Source organism: Polypterus senegalus, chromosome 11 (assembly GCF_016835505.1).
Source record: "Polypterus senegalus isolate Bchr_013 chromosome 11, ASM1683550v1, whole genome shotgun sequence".
NCBI lineage: Eukaryota > Metazoa > Chordata > Cladistia > Polypteriformes > Polypteridae > Polypterus > Polypterus senegalus.
In genome coordinates this window covers 94,756,579-94,773,449 of record NC_053164.1, presented here as the reverse complement: position 1 = coordinate 94,773,449, position 16,871 = coordinate 94,756,579, and the positions used below count along the sequence as shown (strand labels likewise).

The 16,871-nt window shown below is 40.5% G+C and overlaps 1 protein-coding gene across 2 annotated transcripts in view; it reads right to left on the bottom strand.

Annotated features, from left to right (window-relative positions):
* Nucleotides 1–4,284: 4,284 nt before the first annotated feature.
* mta2 (metastasis associated 1 family, member 2) overlaps nucleotides 4,285–16,871 on the bottom strand; it is a 67,650-nt gene continuing 55,063 nt past the window's right edge. For both annotated transcript variants that reach the window (XM_039769281.1, XM_039769282.1), the window contains one exon: nucleotides 4,285–6,631. In XM_039769281.1, coding sequence (XP_039625215.1) covers nucleotides 6,478–6,631 — 154 coding nt within the window. In that variant the 3' untranslated portion in view covers nucleotides 4,285–6,477. The remainder of the gene's footprint in view (nucleotides 6,632–16,871) is intronic.

Sequence of the window (16,871 nt, the reverse complement as noted above, 5' to 3'; positions counted from 1 at the left end):
ACCGTAGATAGATAGATAACTCTACTGTATACAATATGATAGATAGATAGATAGATAGATAGAAGATGCTTTGAAGGTCCCAATGAGCACAGTGGCCTCCATCATCCGTAAGTGGAAGAAGTTCAAAACCACCAGGACTCTTCCTAAAGCTGGCCGGCCATCTAAACTGAGCGATCGGGGGAGAAGGGCCTTAGTCAGGGAGGTGACCAAGAACCCGATGGTCGCTCTGTCAGAGCTCCAGAGGTCCTCTGTGGAGAGAGGAGAACCTTCCAGAAGGACAACCATCTCTGCAGCAATCCACCAATCAGGCCTGTATGGTAGAGTGGCCAGATGGAAGCCACTCCTTAGTAAAAGGCACATGGCAGCCCGCCTGGAGTTTGCCAAAAGGCACCTAAAGGACTCTCAGACCATGAGAAACTAAATTCTCTGGTCTGATGAGACAAAGATTGAATTCTTTGGTGTGAATGCCAGACGTCACGTTTGGAGGAAACCAGGCACTGCTCATCACCAGGCCAATACCATCCCTACAGTGAAGCATGGTGGTGGCAGCATCATGCTGTGGGGATGTTTTTCAGCGGCAGGAAGACTAGTCAGGATAAAGGGAAAGATGACTGCAGCAATGTACAGAGACATCCTGGATGAAAACCTGCTCCAGAGCGCTCTTGACCTCAGATTGGGGTGACGGTTCATCTTTCAGCAGGACAACGACCCTAAGCACACAGCCAATATATCAAAGGAGCGGCTTCAGGACAACTCTGTGAATGTCCATGAGTGGCCCAGCCAGAGCCCAGACTTGAAAACCTCAAGTAAACTTTTTTCATGTTGTCATTATGGGGTGTTGTGTGTAGAATTTTGAGGAAAAAAATGAATTTAATCCATTTTGGAATAAGGCTGTAACATAACAAAATGTGGAAAAAGTGATGCGCTGTGAATACTTTCCAGATGCACTGTAGATAGATAACTCTACTGTATACAATATGATAGATAGATACTTTATTAATCCCAAGGGGAAATTCACAAATTTTCATAGTGAGAAGCCAAGCAAAATGACACCTTTAATTGGCTAACTAAAAAGATGTAATCTTGCCTGAAGAAGCGGCCGGGGTTGCATGGAAGGCTTGCATATTGTAATCTTTTTAGTTAACCAATAAAAGGTGTCATTTTGCTTGGCTTCTCACTTCATTCATAACGGCTAACACGGGATGACACCCTAGTATCACAGCACTGTATTAAAAACTGCCCATCCACATCAATGCAAGGTCCTATTCTGGGTGCAAGGCTCAAAGCAAACATGGAAAGATCACCCCGTTCATGGTAAGGGTCTAGAGCTGGTTCATGTGCCAATTAACCTTGAGCATGAAAAAGGCACTATATAAATAAAATGTATTATTATTATTATTATTAACCTGGCCTGCACTGCTTTAAATATAAATAAGCGGAGAAGGCGCCAACTCCACCCAGATATCGACCAGGCCACAATCTGATTGTTCAGTATTATAGATATGAAGTAGTCCTATCTATATCTAAAGGACATCTCCTTTTTCAGTTTTATCTTTATGAATATTTTGCCAAGCAAACATTGTTGCCCTTAATGGGGACTCGAGTACACAGTTAATCAAAACCTAATCAGGCTCCTCAGCAATATTTAAATCTTCACACATAAAAGAGAGTCACGATTGACAGATGGGATGCACTTTTTCCTTAAGCACAGCTCAAACACACGTTCCCTTTAATTCATTTAAAGCAGTGCTACCTCACATACTACCTGCCCTGCACTTGAAAGCTACGTGTGGGTGTTGTCTGTGTGGAGCTGTCATGATTCATTTGTCCCAAGTCCCCAACGCGTGCAGGTTAGACTGACTGGCCCTGCGATGGACTAGCACTCCTCCAGGAGCAGATTTCTGCCTCGCATCAAGGAATTGAGCAGGTTTCACAAATACACTCACCACTTGTACCTTGTGTACAAATATGGTAGGCCAACACATTTTGCACCTTTTAATTGTGCAGTTGTAAGGTTACCCAAGACTCCTGAAAGCCCCCTTTCTCCCCAATACCAGCAGCACTTTTTCCGTTTACCATTGTGGAAGATGCCCAGAACACAGACAGAGACGGACTCAGAATGTCCCAAAACACACACATTTATTATTACAGTTCATCCTGCACACAGCACAGTGCACCAAACAGCCCAAACTCCTTTTGCCGCCTCCACTCCTATCCCCCCTGAATGGAGTGAGGCGGCCCCTTTTATAATGCACCCAGAGGAGCTCCAGGTGCTCCCTGATGACCTACCCAGTATGCTGCAGTCCATGGCTCTGGAGCAGGGGTCCTCAATCACGGTTTTGGAGAGCCGCAGTGGCTGCAGGTTTTTGCTCCAACCCAGTTGCTTAATAAAAAGCACTTATTGCTAAAGTAACACTTCTGCTTCACTTTAGTGATTTTGAGCCCTTATTGCTTAATTTTGTCTTAAACAGCTATTTTAATTGCTCCTTATTATCAATAACATGCAAATGACAAGAGAGAGCAGCATTTCTCCATTCAGCTTATTTACATTTACACCTGTGTGTATTTATCTGCACTATTGGGTTTAATTAAATACTTGGAAGAAAAATGAAGAGAAAAAAGTGAAGGACTGAGAATTACTCGTCCATTTTAGCCTTCAAATCATTTGCATTAAGAAAGGGAAAGAAAATCTAGGATATGAGAATGACCTGACATAGCAGAGTTAATTTAATTTCATAGCTTGTTAGTGCTTTATTGGCAAGAATTGCTTTCTAATTAGGCAACCAGGTCAGAACAAAAACCTGCAGCCACTGCGGCTCTCCAGGACTGGGATTGAGGACCCCTGCTCTGGAGCCATCCAGGTGAACCCGGTGGTGGTCACACAGGGTTGAGATTCCAAGCTCCCATGCAATCCAGAAAGGCTGCCCTCTTGCATCCTGGTGAAGATACAGCCCCCATACATCCCGACATCCCATCTATCACACCATATAACATTAGTGAACAGCGCAGTGGTTAGTGCCATTGCTTCACAACTTAACAGACCTCGAGTCAAACCCCAGCCTGGCCACTCCCGGTGTGAAGTTGGTACATTTTTCCCCGTTGCTGTGAATTTTACTCATTTATACGAGGGTTACACTTTGTGTCAAGTAAGCGTACTCTCCAAATACTTTTTTTTTTTTTTGTTTTATGTATACTCGAGCAAATCTGTCTGGTGGCATGAGAGAGTTAAGTGTGAACTATAATGGCTCCTGCCTTATTTCTAACAGTACCAGGAAAGGCTACAATACCTAAAAACTGTTTTTCTTTTCCATTATTGCTATTGTTGAAACACAAACCATCCCTTCCTACGACATAATGTGAGCTTTGCTTTATGAAAGCCTCCAAACATGTGTGCAAGGGTATCCTATACACACACACACACACACACACACACACACACACACAATAGCCTTTCATGTGCATGTAAATTTATCAAAATGAAAAGGTACCCAGTCGGCACCCAGACATTTCAAACAGAAAGTTCACCATCACATCTTTTCATTTTACATGATTGATACATCATGTATGACATTAAAAAAATATAAACTCACACAGCCGAATACACAGAAAATGAAAATTTTTTATTCTTGCTTTCAAAGATACATTTAACATATTACAGACAGATTTATAAAAAAGCAAGAAATGCTATCCCCCACATACAAAATGCCAATGCCCTCCCTCACCACCCTTCCCCTAAAACAAAGCACAAACACATTTACAGTATGTCAGGCCGCTCCCTGACTCGGAAGAGGCCATTACAGCATCTGCTTTAAAAAATAGTATTTTCTCCCTTTTTAAACCTAGTGTTTAAAAAAAGAAGTTGTATTGCTGGGGTTTTAAATTTCTTAATACAGAGATTATTACTAATCTCAGACATGACATTAAATGTGATCTCTATTTGAGAGCCAAAATAAAAACAAAAACAACTTAAAACAGTATAGAAATACTATACAACTTATATTCAAACATGGATCTTTGTTTAAATAATTAAAAAAAACCAAAACCCACACACACAAGAACAGCCCCAGCCCCTTTTGATGAAGCCCCTGATCACAAACGTCCTTCTATTACAACATATTTACAAAACTCTTTGCGCCATCTTGAAGGCTGAGATGGCAATTTCAAATGCAAAGGAACATCAAATTCCCATCCTGAGATATTGGTTTTGTTTCTGTAAAATTAATGAGAAGATGGATTAAAATGGAACTATACAAGTTAGCGAAATATATTGCATAATTTCACTAATGTAATTCTTGTTCGTTTTTTTTTTTTTTCCCCAGACATTTGCATGGCCTCTTGGGCGTTTCCTGCACTTCAACCTCAAAATTATTAAGAAAGCAGCGCACAGCATGGAGTAGCCAGAAGCACCCAAGGAACTTGCGAAGAACTGCAGCCCTCCCTAAAATACAACCCACCCTTTGACACATTTTATTTCAGACTAGCTGGTCAAGATGGCTAAGTAGTTATCATCCTCAGTTTCAAATGGTACATTTCTTTAGTTTACATAAATATTAAATATTCAACGTACACATTCAAAATGCATTGTGGTACCTAAAAGATGGCTTGTCCTTGTGTTTCAGATGGGGGTCGGGGGGGGCGGCTATATAGGATTTGCAATGCTGCATTCCAAGGTGGAGAAAGGTCTTTAAATAGCTTGGACGTGTTCAAATTACATTTCAATAAAGACCGCATTTTATGTATTTGAAGGTGATTTTGAAATTCTGATGACCTTTCGAGCGCTCCAAATGCAATGACAGTGATAGCATAGTTGATAAGGCTTTGTATCTTGAACAAAGGAGAATATGTAATCTAGTATACAAAAGAAAAAAAAAGAAAGGACTGATTGTCAATTTTTCATACAAGTTTTATCAAAGTGATACACGTTCATGTTTAATTTCTTTCAATATTAACCCAAAGGAAAACACTTTTTTTCATATTCAGCAATTTTGGGAGAGGGTGGGAATCCAATTTGAAGAGCATCATTATAAATGAATTACTATTTTAATAATAAAAAGACAAGTAGAATGAACAGAAACTGATTTGAAAATTAGCAACTAAAACAGCTTTCCAGTATAGTGGAGCAGCATAAGAATATGTGAATCGTCAATGTACCATCTTTTTGGGTGTGCTTGGCTTTTTTAGAACTCCAGCGGGTTTCCACCCACGTAAGATTAGATTGCCATCCTTCAGTACTGGCAACAATGGAACCCAGGAATGGACACGACTGTCCGTGTCACGGTGTGTATTCGTGGGGACTACCTATTGAAGACGTATCAGGACAGGAAGACTCGAGGATTTGGCACGCGGCTTGGTCAGCCAGACGGTGCCTTTACTGCTTTGTACTTAACGTACACCGCAGTGCTGGGGAAAGAAACAAAACAATAATCAAATGAGCAAGTGCATGTTTCAAGCAATTATAACTAAGATGCAAACAAAACAAAAATATCCTCAACGTAACATGGCCGCAGTCAGTTTTCATTGGGATAAAGGAGAATGACCCACACTGGAATGTTGGAAGAATGATTCTTTCGAGTAAGCGTACTGATGTTCATCATATTTACATGTAGTATACGGCTTCTTAAATTGTGCAGATTTCTGGGCATCAGAGGAGAAACAATATGGTCAGTCACAAGATTCAGGGCATATGAACAAACGAAGCATTTGTCTAAAATAAGGATACAACTTCTGCATAAACATGTTTTAGGTCATGAAGAGGAACCCCAAGACTATTACTAAAGGCACTCTTGTGTAAGTATACAGTTTATGACAAATTTGGTTACAAATTAAGAGAAATGTAGTACAGTTTTTCAAATCAGCCATTTTGACTAATAGCTACGGGGATTCTAGAAAGCTAACAGGATTGCTAAACGGGTCAAATGCAAAACAGCAAAGATTTCTATTGGCGGCAATGAACTCTCAATGGCAACCCAACAATAAACCCGACTTGATTCGGTGGCATCACTTCTCACTATCGTACTTCGGAGGTATGCCACGTGCTTCATTTGCTTTGACAGAAGAAATAATGTTGAAAATCACACAGGTGATTAAAAAGTTATAAGTTGGCAGTAATCAATTCTCATTATCTTAATTCAAGATGACAATCTATAAAATTATTTACTTGTGTGTACAACCAAATATTTTAAAAACATGAGGAATCAACCCCCTTTCTATTCCTATGACAGAAGTCCACTAGTAAAGTGCATTCCAACATTTTTCTCTTCTCTTTAATCATGACCATTGATGTAGATGTCAGACAAATAAGACTACAACGCTTAAAATGGAAGTGAACAGTCGGGGGGGTGGGGGTTTGGGAGGGGGGGGTAGTAAACTTTAACTCCACCCTAGAAATGCCTGGCCAGAATGCACAAGAGTTTAGTCACCCACGTGTTCTCCGTGGATGAAGACAGGCCAGGCTATTTCACACTTTACTGCCATCGCTCAGTCTTCAAGGACAATTGGCTCCAATGTACTGGTCGACAAAGTTGGCACTGCTAGAGGCCGCACAGGAATGGGCACCTTCACTCGGACAGGCAAATGGGGTTTGCGAGCAGCTCGTCTCATCTCTGCCTGGGTAAGAGCTTTTCGAAGAGCTCTGAAAAAGAAATGAACAAGAATGAATGCTAGCAATGAGCAATCAAGACATTCAACCAAAACACAACAAGAATTTATGTACATCAGCTATAGGTGACGTAAAGGGTCTCCATTCATTTTAGTTAAACACATTTTGATCCTGCCCGTGTTTGGATGCAGTGAAGCGTAACCTCAACCCTGATCAGTTAAATGTCTAAAATCTACTTTTACTGCTAACCACTTAGAACTTCAAACAAAACAAATAGAATTAACACAGATTTAGAAGGCCAATTCCAGCACAGATCAAGGAGACGTGTGAAGCTAAACCCTTAAACTTACCAACTGCAAATAATTGAAAGCTGAAAATGTCTTAAGGTATCGCATACTGCACACATCAGAAAAAGGAATTTTTGCTAAATTAAAGATTTCTGGCTGCCCACTTCATTGCATTCCCTCTAAACATAAGTGACCCTAAGGATCCGATGACTGATAGCTGGCTTCACAGAATGCTACAATTTCGGTCATACTGCGAGAGTGATCAAGTCCTCAAGCTTTTACTTTTTTCTAGAGGTTTAAACTTTTCTAACTTTTTACAATAAAGTTACTTCTACCAAAGATGTATCCAAATGAAATAATAACCAAATGTTTGGCTATGTTGCTGAACCCTAAGCTAGAATACCCCGATGATGAGCTGCTATACGGCAAGGCTGTCTGGCGGTGCACATTTGGGAAATGTAAAATAATGCAACCGCTGCTAGAAAAGTTGAAGTATTCAGCAGTGAACCCATGCGGTCTTGTAAGGTTGGCATTTGTGTTTGCGATGGGTGGCTGATTTTCCAACACTTACCCTTCATTGTGTTCTGGAAACAATTTTTCCATTTACATAAAGGCAAAATGCTTAAAAGCTGGAAGGATCAAAAGCAGGCAACTTTTATTGCAGCATGCTTAACTGACTGTTAGTGGCAGCGACATATTATTTAACACCTCACAGCTGTCATCCAAGCCCGCTCTTTTTTCATGACAGCCAATAACAAGGAAAGCAGTGGTTTTGGACTTCGCAAACTGGAGAGAGGCTCCTCTGTCTGATGACAGAATGGACTAAAGAAAAAGAGCGCGAGATTGTGACAGAACATGCCAGACCTGTAAACCCTTTGTATAGCACCAACTCCTTCAGGTAGCATGTAAATGGCCATCAGGAAAAGGGGTGACCACGTAATTCTTTAAAGTGTAAAACTGCTGGATAATCATCATGCAGTCGCGCAATTGACATTCCCTGGGATTTCCATCCATCCATCCTCTTCCGCTTATCCGAGGTCGGGTTGCGGGGGCAGCAGCTTAAGCAGAGAGGCCCAGACTTCCCTCTCCCCGGCCACTTCTTCCAGCTCTTCCGGGAGAATCCCAAGGCGTTCCCAGGCCTGCCGGGAGACATAGTCCCTCCAGCGTATCCTGGGTCTTCCCCAGGGCCTCCTCCCGGTTGGACGTGCCCGGAACACCTCACCAGGGAGGCGTCCAGGAGGCATCCTGATCAGATGCCTGAGCCACCTCATCTGACTCCTCTCGATGCGGAGGAGCAGCGGCTCTACTCTGAGCCCCTCCCGGATGACTGAGCTTCTCACCCTATCTTTAAGGGAAAGCCCAGACACCCTGCGGAGGAAACTCATTTCAGTCGCTTGTATTCCCGATCTCGTTCTTTCGGGTACACTACCCATAACTCCCACGTATGGGAGGGGCCAAGGAGGTTGGGTGCAGTGTGAGTTGGGTGGGGGCCGAAGGCGGGGACCTTGGCGGTCTGATCCTCGGCTACAGAAACTGGCTCTTGGGACGTGGAACGTCACCTCTCTGAAGGGGAAGGAGCCTGAGCTAGTGCGCAAGGTCGAGAGGTTTCCGGCTAGAGATAGTCGGACTCACCTCGACGCACACCTTGGACTCTGGAACCAATCTCCTTGAGAGGGGCTGGACTCTCTACCTGGGATTTCCATTTGTATAAACTCACTCACTTAGGTGATAAGATCAGCAAATGCAGTAATCAAGAACGACACACTCTTTGATTAGATGTAATATGACATCGGTTTTAGATAACACTGCTAAGGTGCATAGATTGTTAACGCCTCATTTTCCATACAAATTAATTTTCTTAACAGCGTATTCTCTGAACGCTTTCTGAATACAATGGTGCACAGACAAAACTTATTAAAAAAAAAATCAATGAGTGCAATTTCAACTAGATTTTGTATTGTGACATTTACTGTAGTACAGCTTACACTGGGGGAAAAAAGAACATACAGTAGAGCCCCGCAAAGTCGCGGTTCAGGGTTTGCGGACTCAGTCATTTGCGGATTTTTCCTTAGAACCTAACTATTAATTGTTAGCGGAAAGCGCAAATATCCTCCGCAATTTTTTATGGCTTTTTTCGTGGCAATACTGTGCTGTAAAGAGAACAGGAAGTAACCGCGGAGGGAAACGCAGTTTGGGATGGTGAAAGTACCCAATCTGAGAGTGTTAATTCATTTCTCCTTGCTGCCGATTGCTGCCCTGTGACGCACCTCCAACTGAGTGTCCTTGTGTTTTCCATTTTGTTGTGAAACGCCCTGCGCCTTCTAAGCGCCAGAAGCAATTTAAAACACTCCAGAAGGATCAACTACTGGATTTGCTCCAGGAACTAAAAAGTTATGCTGCAGTAGCGTGCCACTATGGCATTAATGAAAGCACTGTATGCTACATGAAGAACGAGGCAGCGATCCGGAGTACCGTATCTGTGAGTTTCTGTGATAGTGCCAAAAAGGTTACGACCGTAAGGAATAAAAATATCGTCAGGATGGAATCTGCCTTGGCATTGTGCATCACCGACTGCAGGAAGAAAAACATCCGAGGAGTTTTAAATCCTCTGCATCGTACTGCACAGCTACTTCATCATCATCAAGATCATTCATCATTGTTGAGTACCCGTACATTTTACAGTATTTTAAATTACATTAAGTTATTATGTATTTACTCTTATAACAAAAAAAATGACAGTGCATACCAAAAAAAATGTGCTTGGATGAATTAGTACGTATAGCGGTAACATCGGTATCTTATATTCTAGCACTGCAGGAGACATTGCAGTACAGTACTGTACAGTATACGGGTTTACCTTCACATTCTGTTTTTAGGTAATTTATTAAGGTAATTTCTTTAGGTAATGTATTCATTTAAGCAGCGGAGTTTGCAACAAAATTAAATCGCTTTGGGGGCATACTGTATTTAGGGTTTAAACTATAAAAAATAGATATTTAAAAGGCATTTTTGAACCATATCCAAAAGTCACGGTTTTCACAATTCGCGGGTGCTCTAGGAACGTAACCCTCAAGAATTTTGGGGGTGTACTGTACTATGAAGCAGACTCAGCAACATTTCCTTGCAAAAAATCTTAGTTGTGTAAGCATTTGTAAAAAAGACTTGAGGCCTATCCCCAATATATTCAACAAAAAGAAAACTATTCATGTTTGGGCTGTAGGATAACAGGGTGATCCCCAAATAGCCGAGACAGACGTCAAAAGTGGTGCTTTGTTCTGCAGGTTAAGACATACCACAAAAGCAGAAGCGGAGAATGTCCATGTGAAAATACTGCCTGGGTCACAAATATCTTTTCACAGCTTTAAAAAAAAGTGAAAGGACATTATTTTTCAAACTAATAATGAACCTTAAGTTTTGTGGCAAAAAAAAAAAAAAAATTGCATCTGAATGTTTGAATTATATTCATTATGGGTATGTATCCATTCATGGAATCAGTCAATCGTTGGTATAAGTGTACCTTCATAAATGTTCATTACATTCTTCACTGAGCATTTTTTTAATACGTTTTGGTAAAGACTGCGACTGATGAAGTAATTTCATCCATCCATCCATTGTCTAACCCGCTGAATCCGAATACAGGGTCACGGGGGTCTGCTGGAGCCAATCCCAGCCAACACAGGGCACAAGGCAGGAACCAATCCAGGGCAGGGTGCCAACCCACCGCAGGATACACACAAACAGACCCACACACCAAGCACACACTAGGGCCAATTTAGAATTGCCAATCCACCTAACCTGCATGTCTTTGGATTGTGGGAGGAAAACGGAGCGCCCGGAGGAAACCCACGCAGACACGGGGAGAACATGCAAACTCCACGCAGGGAGGACCCGGGAAGCAAACCCGGGTCTCCTAACTGCGAGGCAGCAGCGCTACCACTGCGCCACCGTGCCGCCCTGATGAAGTAATTTAAAAAAAAAAAAAAAAATACAGAATATATTTAAAGGTTTCCAAGTATTAAGTTCTCCAATTATAACAGTTATTTGCATGGATCAACTGAGATATACGTATCCATAAAATAATAAGTCTTTAAGCACCACCTTCCTTACACTCCAGAGTTTTGAGATTATAGATTCATGTGCTTTTCCAGCCATCAACGTAGTATTCTGCAAAGCAAAGGTGAATATGATACTCATCTCAATTTTCAGAAGGATTTTGATAAGATACCACTGAGAGAAAGTAAAACAGGGAATTCAAGGCATGGTGTGTAAGTTGGTACAAAACTAGTTTAACACAGGAAGCAAAGTTTTATGGTAGAAGAAACTATTTCAGATGTCAGAAGTGAAATGTCTTAGGATCAAGTGCTAGGGCCTCTGGACAAGTTAAGCTTCAATTATAGAACAGCCTAGAAAGGCCTCACCTGCAATATTTTATTTTTCTTTTGTTCTTTACTTCGCCTTATACAATTTCTTGTATTACAAATTTGTTAGTTTTCACATACCCCTTGGGGTCAGAGTGCAGGGTAAGCCATTCTACAGCACCCCTGGAGTAATTGAAGGTTAAGGGCCTTGCTCAAGGGCCCAGCAGAGTTTTGGCAGTGACGGGGATTCGAACCAGCAACCTTCGAGATACCAGCACAGATCCTTAGCCAGAGAGCCACCACTCCCCCCCTGTTGTACAGTGTTGTTTATATTGCATTGTGTACAGCGTTGGTCTCCATATTACAAAAACCATGTAGCAAAGCTAGACAAACTCCAGACAAGAGTGACTAGGCTGATTCTAGGACAGAGGTATGAGCTATGGGACCCCAAAAGAGCTGAACAGTTTTCAGTTTCAGCAGACAGAGAGAAAGAGGTAACATGATCACAGTGTTTACAATTAATGAAGGAAACTTGTTAAGGGTAGCTTTCACAGCAGCGTTAGAATGCTAACCTTCAGACCTTGATTTGATATTATTTTGAAGAATATGGATTAACAGTGTAGATGAGCTCATCGGGCTAAATGGCCTGTTCTCATCACAACAGTTCTGACTTAGACTTGTGGACACTGCTGTGCTGCTGGTAAGAGACACAGAGAATAAAGGAGGAAACACTCTTGTGCGCTCTCTGTCATGCACACACACACACACACAGAGGTGGGTTCGAGGTGGGTCACATTCTCTTTTGTAGTATCCATAAGAACAGACATCAAATGTTTTACTTCACCTTCAACAGAAAATTAATTGACCAAAATGTTTAACAGCTCAAGGGACTTTGTGCATAATTGTTAGCTAACATTAAAGAAAAATGAAATATGAATGAAGGACAAGTTTCGTATTTTACTAATTCATATTTTTTTTTTTTAAATGAAACCAAATTTTCATTAAGGCATTTGCAACTGTATCGGCCCATGAGATGATCATCCTAACAGCCCTTCAAAACACAAGTTCAGGATTGCGTCTCTCTGTCACCTATTCTTCTCATAAATGTCTGTGAAGAGCATATAAAGTGGCATGCAAACATTTAGGCACCCTAGCTTAAAATGTCTGTTTACTGTGAGTAGTTAAGTGAGCAAAAGATGAACTGATCACTAAAAAGCATAAGGTTGACACATTTCTTAAATATTTTATTTTAATTAAGATTACATTTTTCTTTCCATCATTCACAAGTACAAAGTACCAAACACAATTAAAAGGGCCTGAAGCAATAGGTACCTGACATGGTCAGTACTTAGTAAGACCCAGCACCTTTTAATTTCTTTTTTTTTTTTTAACAGATGGCGTGAAGTTTACTTCCAGAATTTGCTGGTATTTATTTGAATTCATTCTTCCCTCTAACAATGACATGATTCCTGTACCGCTGGCTGCACCACAAGCCCAAAGCATGATCGATCCACTCTCATGCTTAATAGTTGGAGAGCTGCTGTTCCCCTGGAATTCAGCATCCTTGACCCCAACCCTCCCCCAAACATACCTTTGCACATTGTGACCAAAAAGTTCTATTTTGAATTCATCAGTCCACATGCCTTGTTTCCAAAATGAATCAGGCTGGTTTAGATGCTCATTTACAAACTTCAGTTGCTGTTCAGGTTTTGCAGCACAGTAGAACAGTGCACCCCCACTCCACTGTCTGCTAAATTTTTCCCTAAAGGTCTTTTGCAGTCAAATGGGAGTTTTCATTTGTCTTCCTAGCAAACCAACAAGCAGTTCTTTCAGAAAGTTTTCTTGGTCTTCCAGACCTCAAATTGACCTCCACCACTCCATTTAACTGCCATTTCTTAACATTACGAACTGAGGAAACAACTATCTGAAAATGCTTTGCTATCTTCTTGCAGCCTCCTCCCGATTTGTGAGCATCAATTATTTTAGTTTTCAGAGTGCTAGGCAGCTAGCTGCTTAGAGGAGCCCATGACTGCTGATTGTTGGGACAAGGCTTGAGGAGTATGAGCCATTTATACAGTTTTGCAATTTGTATCACCTTGGGTTTCCTAACAATGACTGTGAACAAGCCATAGCCCTGACAAGCTAGTTAAGGTCGGAGACTTTGGTAAAAAGTTAACTGAGACCTCAGATACTTGGGTTCCCAAACCTTTGCATGGTGCTCCTTTTTCCCCCCACGGTATAATTGTACAAAAGAAAAACAACACACCAATCTTTAACTTTATGCCATTTGGTGATCACTTCATCTACTGCTTGCTTAACTATTCACAGTAACAGACATTTTAAGCAATGGGGCCCAAGCTTTTGCATGCTACTGTGCCTTTGACACCATCTCCCTAATATGTAAATGCTCAAAAGGCACAGCTGAACATGTTTGCAAAACATCTGGCATCATTTGGTTGCTTCATATTTTGCACCAAAAATAATACTTTGACAAAAAATTTGTTTTAAGAATTTTTGAAGTTATACCTGTAGAGTGTATGCTTTTGCATTGCTGATGCTTTGTACTGGCTCTCTTTTTTCATTTTCCCCATACACTAATGTTTATGCTCAACTGCACCTTTATGAGTCAAACACTTACTTTATTAAACACATTAAACATAATGAATGTATCTCACCACTTCTGCTGCATGGCAACACATTTTCTTTAAAAGAACATTAAATGTGTGGATCCTTTAGGATTTCTGCCCCTTGTCTGCAAATGTGTGTGTGGGTTTGTCTTCCCTAAAAATTACCAAGGCACATATGAAGAAGTTAATCTAGGTTAAACATGATGGAATTTTTAACTTGGAAACTGTCTTTTTTTTATTTATTTAAAAAAAAAAAGAAAAAAAGATTAATTATGAAAATAATGGATTTGCACTTTATTGTTATGGCAATTTTAAAGGTGTCAGCAGAGAAACAATTTTTTTTTCCCCAGTCTTTCTAACATATATTAACATGACCAGTTACAAAATCTTTGGGCTACATAACTAAAGATTATGACTCCTTCTACCCAGATCGAAACTTAAAACAATTTTGAAAAGGTAGTAAAGGGTTAATGTTAAAAAAAAAAACATCTTTTAAATAAGTGCTCCTTTTAATTTTTTTTTTTTTTAACAATGCTTTATTTTCCACATATTTCCTTAAATTAATTAAAACCATCAGTTGGCTAAAACACTGAATTTGTCGTGTTGTTCTGAACGGCATTTGTGTATTTAACAAGATGTGCCTTCTGATGTTATGTCCAGTGAAGGGTGCTACAGAAAGACTAGGGCCATTTGGAAACTGTGATCTGTCAGTGGAGCGGCTAGTGTTCATACTACGAGTCTTTGGGGGCTCACGTTTGAGGATAGAAAAAGGGGATGAATGTTATTTAATTGCCGACGTACAAGTTACTAAATGTAGTTTATAAAGCACATGCAAATGATCAGATCTGGCTGTGTTTCTGGGTCAGGTTCATGAGTTTTCTTATATTGACTTAGGATTCAATGACAACTGCTGGCCAATTAAATGTTCAATTTTCCATACAAAAAAGAAAAAGTAACACACAGTTTGTAACATATTAGGTTTTATAATATTTAACTCAGTAACATTTTAGTTTTTGTGAGTAATGTAACTGTGTTATGAAACGGCACTGTTCATTTGGCTATGAACTACCATGCATGCAGTGGTGCAGTGCTGGGATGGGCTAGGAAAGTGACAGGGCGAGCTGGCTATAGAGAAGAGGACCACTAGCAAAAGCAATGGTGGATAGTATGAGCAGCCAACACTAACTGAAGAAGGAGGAGAGAAGAGCAGGACAGTGGTCAATTTGAAGCAGGAGCGCACTAACATGGTCAACTGTCGTTTCAACCAAAAGTTGGTGTGTAAGAGAGAGAAACAGAAGGCTAAGCTTGTCTTCTGGATTAGAGAACAGGCGGAAAGTGATGTCGTGAGAGAGCAGATTGGGCAAGAGACTTGGTTTCAGCCATTGTGTAATAACAGTCCTTCTACTTTGAACTAACAGCAACCAGCACAGCTTGTAAAAGGCATTCCCCATAGCCAGAAAAGTGAGCAAGACGGTACATAATTTAATACACTTTCCTTTAAAATCAGTTCTATCCTGCACCATCCTTGCTTTCCCCCCCATTTTGAACCTAATACAATACTTAACTGCATTATCTGGCTCATGTATTTTCCTTGCCCTTAACCTCAAAGATGGCACTACAATACTTTGTTATAGTTGACAATATTTTGGAGTTCGACTGCAGTACCATTAATCAATTTAAGCATCTATTTTGTCAGTTTTGCCTTTTTTAAAACACCCTGGCACTCTTTCATCTTAGCTCCACAGTTGTTCAGTAAACATTTTTTACGGATAGAGTCTTTAGGATTTTTGTAATATTTATAAACATTTCTGGTTACTTTTACCCAACATGAGGTTTCAAATTTTCTTCAATTTGTTATTTAATTCTTTACTACACCCCCAAAAATATCTTTTTAATATGTGACTTACCCCACTGTAGTTTGTAGTGATGGCCAAGAAAAATTAATGTCATGTTTTTATGCAGAATAAAACTATATAACTATTTAAGGAATTGACAAAGAATCATATATATATAAAAAAAACATAAATTTTAAAGCTAATAAGAAGGCAGAAGAGTTGGCTCTCCAGCAAAATGCCCATCGCCCTGTTTCTGAGGGCATTCCAGGGAGAAGCTCCTCCTCAGAACCAGTGGCAGGATGCAGTGGTCACTTCATTTCAGGTAAAGGATGATCATTGCATATATTTGTCCTCAATGTGTGCCATAGGTATGTTCCATATAGCCCTTTTTTTTTTGGTTGGGTCAGTTGCAGGGCATGTCATATCCCTAGAACTTGTGTATGACCAATGAGTTATTGACGAAGGTAAAATATTTGATGAAGACACTGTCTGATTATTCATCAGGAGGAGAGGTACATTTTCCAAATAATGTTTGATCAAACTCCACTCTGATCAGTCCCATGTGCCCCAATCACATTTGGAAATCCTGGGTAATGAGAATGTTAGGCTGGTTGTGAGATTCTTTATGGAACTGTGGGTGTTTTTGTTGTGTGTTACCTACCTGCAACGGCATGAAACGCCTCTTTTATTCTCTGCACACGCAGGTGTCCAGGAAACACAATGAAACCCCGAAGGAAATATTTCAGAGCCAAACAGACTTTACGAATTGTTTGGCAAACTGCACTTTTAGATAGATTTTCCGCATTGCCTACAGTATATAAAAAAGTGTCGCTTGCAAGAAACCTCAAAGCAATGCATACTGTGTGGTGGTGAGAGCCCGACTTCGCCTAGTTTGACTTCGAATATAAGGTGCTAATAAATCTTTGAGGTTCAATATTCCTACTCGGCTAAACTGGTATCTTTCCAAAAGAATTTCCTCTGGGAGCAATAAAGGATCTTGCCAATCGCGCAAAACCCTCTCTGTATGAAATTCTCTTCTTATAATTTGCGCACCAATATCAATTGGTTGCTCATTCATGAACGGTGAAGAGATGACTGGATGAATTCCATGCACAGACACTGATTAAGTGTGTGAGCTAATCCTTGTTTACACAGAACAAACCTGC